At 33.5% G+C, this 10075-nt stretch overlaps 2 protein-coding genes across 2 annotated transcripts; one reads left to right on the top strand and one right to left on the bottom strand.

Moving 5' to 3' along the window:
* The first annotated feature begins 943 nt into the window (after window positions 1–943).
* LOC121742491 (vesicle transport v-SNARE 13-like) lies at window positions 944–4708 on the top strand. Its single transcript, XM_042135634.1, has 5 exons — window positions 944–1273; window positions 3304–3362; window positions 3450–3638; window positions 3946–4116; window positions 4334–4708. The coding sequence occupies exons 1-5, from the start codon at window positions 1180–1182 to the stop codon at window positions 4484–4486; spliced, it is 666 nt and encodes a 221-aa protein (XP_041991568.1). The 5' UTR covers window positions 944–1179; the 3' UTR covers window positions 4487–4708.
* A 647-nt stretch (window positions 4709–5355) lies between these two features.
* Window positions 5356–8071, bottom strand: LOC121742718 (SPX domain-containing protein 4-like). Its single transcript, XM_042135953.1, has 3 exons — window positions 7641–8071; window positions 6130–6295; window positions 5356–6018 (listed from the first exon to the last, which is right to left on the bottom strand). The coding sequence occupies exons 1-3, from the start codon at window positions 7881–7883 to the stop codon at window positions 5546–5548; spliced, it is 882 nt and encodes a 293-aa protein (XP_041991887.1). The 5' UTR covers window positions 7884–8071; the 3' UTR covers window positions 5356–5545.
* Window positions 8072–10075: the final 2004 nt, after the last annotated feature.

Below are 10075 nucleotides of genomic sequence, written 5' to 3'. Positions count from 1 at the left end.
CTATTGTGGATTGCCCTAATTTTGTCATTTTTGTTCATCTATCAATAAATGTTTCATTTATTTTTTTTCCTACATTTCACTATGAAATTGATGGAGGGAATAATATTCATAGCCTTTTCTTTTTATTTTTCTCATACTTCACTAATTTCATTTTTAAACTTATTATTCCCTCCGCCCGTGAATAGAAGTTTCATTTTTTCATTTTAGTCCGTCCACGAATAAGAGTCCCAGTTCACTTTTACCATAAATAGTAATAGAGTCTCACCTTCCACTAATTCATTCAACTCATATTTCATTTAAAACTAATATATATAAGTGGGATCCCTATTTCACTAACTTTTTCCACCAACTTTTCTTAACATCTCTTAAAGCTCGTGCCGCCAAAAAATGAGACTTCTAATGGTGGACGGGGGGAGTATCTATCTATTGTCAAGATTATTATTAGTGGATGTAGATTGTGTTTTGATATATTGATTTGAGATCAAAACATTTTTGGGCATAGTATAGTCCTAAATAGGGATTTCATATGAGAAGACAGTAAAATGATGATTATTAATCTGGAAAATAAAAAGGAGATAGCGTGGGTACTTTAGCAAAATTTTTTTAAAAAGAGTAGTACTGTTTATAGTTGAGTCATTTTTTCCATTTTGGGAAGTTTTCTCATAGTTGTATCATTTCTACTTATAGTACTTCAATTGAGACTTCTAAAGTGAGACATAGGAAGTAATACTTTTTCTCACTTTTACTTTACTCTTTCTTATTTTATTCTTTCTATTTTTTTTACTCTCTTACTTTTTATTTATTTATTTAATACACTAAACATAAATTTCTTAAACTTCTTATAGAAAAGTTTTACCTCAACTATGAGGGGAAGGGAGTAAGTCCTACCAAATCCCAGACACTAAATATACTTTCAATAAAAATTCATTTACGTGCCAAAAAAAAAGAAATTATTATTGTTGGATTAAGTAGTCGGCAAAGAGGAAACCCAAAGTTTTCTCAATTTAATCAAATTACAAATACTGATTTAACACATCTATAAATCGGCTGTTCTCGGAATTTATTGACAATTTTGCTTTTGAATCTTTGTTGTGTACACTGCAGTAGTTTCACAATCAGGAATATCGATTGATCGATCATTGATTTATCATTTTCTGCTCAAACTTACTTGTTAGGACAATGAGCGCCGTATTCGAAGGTTACGAAAAGCAATACTGCGAGCTCTCTGCGAATTTGTCGAAGAAGTGTGCGTCAGCCAACCACCTTGATGGAGGTTAGTTGAAACCCTATTTCAATTTGGGATTCCAAATCAGGTTCTCATGTTATTTCTACTATTGTTTGGCCTTTGTTTTTCTTTATATCACGCCTCTCTCTGTTGTTACATTTTCTTTTCTGTTTTATTAGAGATTAGATTTCGCTTAAAAGTCTAATCTTTTTAGTAGTTTGAATCAATCTCAAAGAAATTTGTTGTTTAAGAACATGTGAACTCACGATTGTGATATGGCTGCCAGCTACTGAAGCTAAGTTTTTTAGCATATGAATTTAACGGCATAAAATAGGTGATTTTAGACTGCAGTTCTGATTATTAAGGATTTTTTAAAGAACGCTGAATTAACACCACTCACAATACCGTCGGACCAGGATGTGTGGGGCCCTTAGGTTGGGGTTTCAACCTTTTTTTTGTATGATGAAGGATTTTTTAAAGAACTTTCTTTCACCTTTTCCGTTACATAATTGTGATTGGGATTTAATACTTCATTGTGCTTGTTACTCATGAGTCCATGACCTTATTAGCGTATTAAAGTTACATCATGTGCATTTCAAGTGGTGAAGGTTTATGTCCATACCTAAACGATAAGGCCGGATTTTCTTGTTTGCTAGTATTTTTTTTGGTTTCGAAGCACAGTTCCACACCAAGCAGACTTGAGTAACAAATCAAGTTGTATGAAAAGTTTGACAGCAGTCCAAGTCCAATTATTATGTATCTGAAACTTAGTTCTGCCTCTTTGTAACATAACTGCAGCAATGATATAGTATGACATGCTTGTTGATTCTGATATTGTAATTACCTAGATTACATTTTGAAGTGTTATCGGTTATTGGTTGATAGTTACCCCAACTGTCGTGAAGTCATGAATTGATTCTTTCATATGGAGTAAAATTAGAATATTTCTAATTGATTATTGTGATATTGATTTGATTTTTGAGTGATCTCCTCACAATCTTTATCTATCATACGCATTTCACATATATAAAGGTGCTAATTGTAATTTCAAATCAACAAAGAACAATACTCCATAAAGGTAGACTCCCTTAGGTAGGCCATACGACTGACTTATATTATATCCTTGTCTTTGTCTTTGTCTTGTTCTTGACTTCCGTCATATACTTAACATGAAATCAAAGCAGAAACTGGTCCTGATGTTCTGTGTACATACGTTCTTCCTGATGATTGGGCGCAATTACACTAACGATGTGTTGTTTTCTTGCTTATTTCTTGTATCATGGATTTTTAACCATAAAACTACTGCATATCTGGGAATTTTGTCTATTGTTTTATATGTTGAACACTTCATTAAAGATATCTGTACTGTACTCAAGGGGACTCATGGGAGTGTTCGGACTTCAGAATTCTGAATTGATTCTTTCATATTATAAGATTATTATTATTATAAACTGTAATGATTGGTTTTGTCTGGAGTAATTGCTTTCCTCCTGTTTCTTATTTATAATTTATACTTCACCTACACAAGATAAATGCTCATTGTAGTTTCAAGTGAAAAACTGAACAGAATAATATAACAACTATTGCCCCTTTACTCAGAAGAGAGATCATGAACACAAGGACACAGCATAGTTTGGACATGTCACCTTGACCTACATTACTTGATAGAATGCCCAAAAGGGCTATGTAGTGATAGGAATATTTTTTTTCTTCATTTTTATAGGCTAACTACGTGTGGAATACAAAGCATCTTACTTATGTTACTCTCTCTGTGAAGTCTGAACTCTGGCTAATTACATATTTTGTGAAGTAGGTAGGGGAAATGCTGGTCTCTCTTATGTTCTTCATTGACAAATGTAATAAGTAGATTGTTTTAGTGCAAATACCCATGGTCTGTGGTTTAGGGTTTAGGGATGAATAATTTGAGATGAATAATTTTTTTCCTTTTTTGTGCTTAGTCATAATTGTTGGTATTCTGTATTATCTTCCTTTTTTCTTTGAATTTCTTTTGCATAATGTTAATTGTAATTATGACTGAAATTTGTGCGTGGGAGCATGAACATATCATTTGTTTGCAGAGCAAAAAAAGCAGAAGATTTCCGAAATAAAAGTTGGACTGGATGAGGCAGAAGCATTGGTACAGAATGGTTATTGGTTAATAGTTAATCTATTCCATTTCTCTCTCTTCAAATTATTTAGTTGAAAATGGTTGATTGTCTTGCAGATTAGGAAGATGGATTTGGAGGCTCGTGCCTTGCAGCCAAATATTAAGGCAGTGCTGCTTGCTAAGTTAAGAGAGTATAAGTCTGATCTGAACAATTTGAAAAGTGAAGTTAAACGAATTGTGTCGACAAACTTGAACCAAGCCGCCCGGGATGAGCTGCTGGAGGCAGGATTGGCGGATACACTTGCAGTATGTTTCTGCTGCTTTTTGGACTGTATCTGTCTTTTATTCTCTTTCCTAGTCTTCTTTACTTATTTACTCTCTGTTTTTCTTTCAGATGTATGGTGTGGGGATTGGTGGTTCTTTTGGTACAAAATTGTAGAAACCAATCAGCCATAGTTTTTCATGCTTTGTAATCAGCATACACACATACACACACCTCACATATATATGCATTTATGGAAAATCCTTTAGCTTAATAAGTTTTGTTTTTTAGTGATTTGCACCCCTTTTCTTAACTGACTGATTTAGTAGCATGTTGCATTGCTTGTAACAGGTGCCTGCAAATCAAAGGGATAGATTAGTAGTGACAACTGAACGGCTGGATAATTCGAGTAACAGGATCAAGGATAGTAGGGAGGTCATGCTGGAAACAGAAGAGCTTAGCGTTTCACTTCTTCAAGATTTGCATCAGCAGCGACAGTCTCTCTTGCATGCTGATAACACAGTATTTCTTCTCTTCAACTACTCCTTTCACGATTGAATTTTAATCTGAAGAAACAGTAGTATGTTTCTATCTATAAATAGAACATGCTGTATATTGTCTTTATCCAGCTCCAGATAAGAAGAATGATATAAAAAAATTTTCAACTTTTTGTCTATTCTCTACTTAAAAAAGCATGAAGAATCAAGTAATCAGCTGAACCGTAGTCTCTGTCTTGCAGTTGAGTGGTGTCGACAATAACGTAGGCAGAAGCAAGAAAATTTTAACCAACATGACAAGAAGGATGAGTCGGGACAAGTGGATGATAGGTGGTATAATCACGGTACTGGTTATCGTGATTGCTCTGATCCTATACTTTAAATTGGCCAAGTAACCAAGACATATGAAGTGTGTAATTTTGTGCTTGTTTTTATGCTTCTTGATCCATTGGTCTGAGTGAAACTGCCATTGTTTTTTGTATAGCTGTAAATTTGAAGTTTCTAAATGTGAAGTACTGCAAATGTTTGCGCTTGTTTTGGTTGTGTATTCGCAAAGAATTATAGTAGTAGTAGTAGTATATATATTTATCAACAGTTTTGAATTACATAAAGTTAAATCCTCTGTCTATTCTCTTATCTAATTTTCAATTGCAATATATGGTTTTGATTTTTGTTTTTGTAAATTTCTATGTTGCTTTTTATAATTCTGCGCGTTCACATGCGAGGTTTCATTACATGCAGTAGTAATAGTAGTAGTATTAAGCAAATAAAAATTCTCATAAGGAGGTGGAATCTTATTTCTGTTTGACTAAAATTCAAAATTTGTCTTTTTATAAATGCTCGAAAAAGTTTTTTTTATCCTACACATTAAGTGATAGTTTTTGATAAACAATATGTTTTGTCCATATTTAACTGTCAACAACATTTTGACCAAGTTATTAAGTTAATTGCAGGCCCAACTATAAAGCTAACTTGCGTAGCAAACGCCAAACAAAGGCAAAAAAACACTCCCTAAATCCAATATCAATCATCGACGAAAAGTATGAGAGGAAATCTTGTTTCCACAAATCATCCATATTTGAATACTATTTCACGAAACTCAACTCACTTGCAACTTACACCACAGAACAAGCATAGTATACTTGTTATTTCCATCAATTACAATTCTAGTTTTATCCCCCAATTTTCTATCTCTGACTTTGAAGTTCAATCATCAAAACACTTGAGACAACTTATAAACTTATGAGACATTCCACAATAAGCATAGCCAAACACCTTCTTACACATAAAAATGCAATGCAAATTCTGTCATCAATTGGCAGCTTATTCAGCAAGTATAAAAGTACATTGTAATATTCTCAAGAGAAAAGATCACACAGCACACAATCTCTCAAACATCACACTGCAGCACACTCTTGGAAGACAAAAGAACAAACAGTGACGTAGAACGGTGTTTACACGGGTGAACAAACATCTTCAGTTGCGTCCTCTTCTTTAGGCAGGGTTACAAGAGAATCACGAGGTGAGTTTTCTGCTGTTACTGCACCTGTGACATCGTTATCTTGGTTTCCAAAGATATATGATAGTGACAGAGGATTATAGGTCGAGCTTGCCTTCTTAAGGCATTTTATAGCTTTAATGGCAGCAAGTGTGCTCCTATATATATCTACAGTTTCTTCACCAGGTGCCAATTTTAATTCTGAAGAAGCATTTGGTGGATCAGCATTCTGCTTCTGTTGAATGGAGGTTGACTCAACAACCTCTGCTTCTTGTGGGAAGAGGAGCTCCAGATTTTCCTCACACTCACGAACTAATCTCGTGACTGGTTCAGTCATAAAGAAAGGCTGGTGGACAGCAAGCTGAGTAAAAGGCAGACTCAACAATTCCCCAGTTCGTTTATCGTATTTCTTCAAAATCTTGATAAGACCTAATTAGGTATGCACAAGATAATTAAGATAAATGAAACAGAAGTAGACAACAGCTGATAGTGAGAAAGACCTTCATAACCACACTAAAAATAATGACTCAGCTACTTAACCTGCAAAGTTAAGAGAGCTGTAGTTTTTTAGAAGGACCATCTCCCCATGGATGGAGACGAAATCCTTCCTTATCTCCATCATCTCTTCACTAAACTCAGTCTCAGATGTAAACACCGAATTCGTACTTCCTCTCGACTTTAATCTTTCTATTCTTTCCTTCAATGCCTGAAATGACAAATGAAAATGTTCAAGTGCCAGACTGAAGGTGTGTCACTGGTTATGCTTATTGGTAATCCACTAACAACACATATGCTATATACCACTTCTTTGCACCCTTTCCTATCATTCGCATTATATCTGGACACAAAAGGAACAACGCCCATATACCCCACCAATCCAAATAACAAGCATTTAATATTAACAAGTCTTTGATTTATTTGTAGAGATCAGCAGCTGCATTGAAATACCTCAAGTAGAAAAAACCGAGTATCGTACCTTCGTTGTTAATTGTTATTGAAATTACATAATTTGAATGGGCTTATAAAAAGCTCAGCATAATTCTCATGTCAAACTGTATGTTGGCACACTATATCCCAGTGTATGAATCTATAAACTGGAGCATTTCTCTATCTATATAGCTGCTACTTTTGATGAGGCGTGAGAGTATTGATGAAGATGAGCCGTGCCTTAGCAATATGCAGATATGCCAAAGCATCCAAATTCGACAGAACTTCATGAAGCCAACTGACCAAACATTTGGAGAGACAAATCCATAACTATTTTCTCAAAACTTCTCCATGTATTTCACATCAAAAGTTCAAAACTAACTGCAATCACCCAAATTTGACAGCATCTCATTCGCATTAACCATATTCTACCCTTCCCTTTACGCATAGATATTCGCTTTCTAGAAAAGTATTAAGTATCTATTAATGAACTATGTTGACACAACTGAGGCCAATGTAAAGACATATGTTCCATTTAGCAAATTCAAGCAAGGTCAAATAAATAAATGACATGAGAAGAAATGGAATATGCCATGGGAGATTCTTTTGAACCCTCCAACTAACAAACACTGAATTCCACTTTCATAATAGCTTATATAGTCATGTTTTTTCCTCACTACTAGTGTCACTCATACTCATAGAGCTACCTCTATCTCCAAATTGCACCATATCTGTTTAAGTTTCACACCAACAATAGAATTACAATTACAATCCACACCAGGTATCCTAAACAGCCCTGCCTGCATTCAGCACCAATTCATTTTGCAGGGCAGCTTCTTGGTTTCGTAAAGTTCGACGGTATCTAAGTTTAGAAGGAGGGATTTATGATTCTCATATGCAGTAAGTTGCTGAACCTTATCATCTCACCAACCCAAAATTCAATTTACACACACAATACTCAACAATGTAACTAAAGTAAGTCCAAGTTTTTAGTGGATGACGCTATGAATCCGAACAAGAGAGGCTCAAGTTTCAATAGAATCAATCTAAATCACTATAAAGTATAAACCTCTTGACTAAAATTATGTAACTGAAATTAATCAAGAAACAATGAAGAGAAAAACCTGGAAGCGGATGATGAAGTCTTCCTCCTTATCGACGTAGAAATCGTTGAACTTTTCGAGTTCCTCGTTGAGAGTTCCGACGAACCACTCGTGAAGCTCCGGCGAGGGGCCGTCCGGCGGCGGATTATCAGCTGCCGGGATACTCTTGAGAAGCTTCTTCAAGGGCTTGTACTGCAAATACTTGTCCCTCCACTCCGGTAGGGTTTCCTCCAAATGAATCCTGAATTCTTTCCCAAATTTCATAATGAATTCGTCGCCGTTGACCTTTGATATTCAATTTCCCGATTCAGTTATGCTCATCTGATTAGATTGTCGAAGAAAAGTTTGTGCGGAAAAGCGGAGAATCTGCTTTGGAATACTCTATATCAGTCACAGACATGGAAATGAAGGCAATCATTGTATTTCTATATTTGCAGGCACATTTTTAACACTCACATATATTGACACGTATTTATATATAATCAAAGTGGTTTTCTTGTTGCAAGTTGCGTCGAATTTAGGGATTATTCTTTATGCAATTTCGTCGTTTCTGATTACAATTGGCAGGCGTGAGGTCATGACGAAGAAACCAACAACTAGATCAAATTAAAGGCCAACTTTCTCGGATAAAATATTTTTTTGTCTACATTTATATCTTTATTAATTTTGAAATCTCCTAAAATCCAATACTATTAAAGAAGATATTGATAAAATCTAGTATAATATTCTAAAGATATACTTATATATCAATTCATTTGATGGTAAGACAAATATTAGTGTTGATATTTCCGAGCTAATGACCAGACTCTAGGCTTAAGTTAAGACCATGCATACTAAGGTACAATAGATAATTATAACGATTTGAAGATTCAAAATTTAACCAATTCTAAATTTAACCAATTCTTTTTATTTTTCCAATCAAAATTTATGATTTTATTTTTGTTATTAAAAACATCATAGAGATGTGCATTATGACGAAACGATATGGAATTAAAATATTTTAATAAAAAGGCTAAAATGATGAAGATATAAAAAACGCTTTAAAAGATTTTAAAAAATAGAAAAAACTAATATGTGTGTGAATTGATGCATTAGAATATTTTTAAAAGCTAAAATGATGAAAATGTTAAATAATGCCTTAAAAGATTTGGAAAAACAAAATAAATAAAAAAAATTTAATAAAACAGAAAAATAAAGATACGTGCATTAAATGGGTTTCTATTTTAGAATCCATATTAGAATATATAGAAAAGATAAAAGGATTTTAATATATAAAAGAGAAACCGAAAATTTAAAGACTGTGCATTAAATAGGTTTCTATTTTGGAATTCATATTCGAATTTTTAGAAAAGATAAAAAGATTCGAATAAATAAAAGAGTAAAACACAAGGAAAAAAAACATTATGTGCAGTTGATGGGTCTCAAACTCAGGGCCTTTTGCCGCAAAGGAAGACAATCATACCACTAGACCAAGTACGAGAATTATTAACGGTGTATCTAAATACACTATGGCGTTCGGTTGGTAAGATTAAATCTCATGATTAAATATGTATCATATTTGGTTCATAAGATTGAACCATTCAACTTAATCCTAAATGGATAGTCTCATGATAATTAGTTATAGCCTCCCCCTCCAATTAAAATAATCCCACAACTTAATCCTAGATGGATAGTCTCATGATATTAGTTATGACAACCGAACGCCACCTATGATGATAAGTTTTGGGATAAAATGATACATTAAATTTTGATGATGACAATGACAATGTTTGATAATATATCTCTCCAACTATACTACTCAAATATCGTTTGCATGCGTATCAATTTGAAGAGAAGAATCGGAAGACCAAATAGCCGCAAACACATAAAAATTTTGATTTTGAAGGCAATTTAGTATTTATTAAATAAATTTGGGTTTAAAATTTGGATTCAACATGTGGGACAACCTCTTCCCTTCACTAAATCCATCAAATTCCAAGATTTCTACTACTCTAGAAGCGAAAATAGCAAATTTGGAGATATACTTGTTGAAGGACTCGCCAAACTCATACGATACTATTTATACATATATAAAATATGGAGTTTTAAAAAACAACAAATGTATCATTATAATTCTTTTAATGAAATTGGAAAAGTGAAAAGATTTACTAGTATTTACTGTTGTACAGTAAATATTAGGAGAAATGGAAGTTTAAAGATTTTTGAAGAATAATTTATTTGTCTAAATGTGACTTCGATTCAGTCCACTTGCAAAATAAATACAGTAGACTTCGATTCAGTTTACTTGCAAAATAAGTGCAGAGTACTTTCTCCATTGTTAATTGAGTTATTTTTTTATTTTAGAAAGTTTCAAGATAACTGATTCATTTTTATTTTTAGCAAAAAAGTAACTCTTTCTTACTTTATTCTCTCTTACTTTATTACTAGTATTTTTTAGTACTTTATTCACCCTATGC

The sequence above is a fragment of the Salvia splendens genome, chromosome 7, assembly GCF_004379255.2.
Source record: "Salvia splendens isolate huo1 chromosome 7, SspV2, whole genome shotgun sequence".
Taxonomy (NCBI): domain Eukaryota; kingdom Viridiplantae; phylum Streptophyta; class Magnoliopsida; order Lamiales; family Lamiaceae; genus Salvia; species Salvia splendens.
The sequence above is the reverse complement of the archived record's forward strand: the minus strand, read 5'-3'. Positions and strand labels throughout refer to the sequence as shown.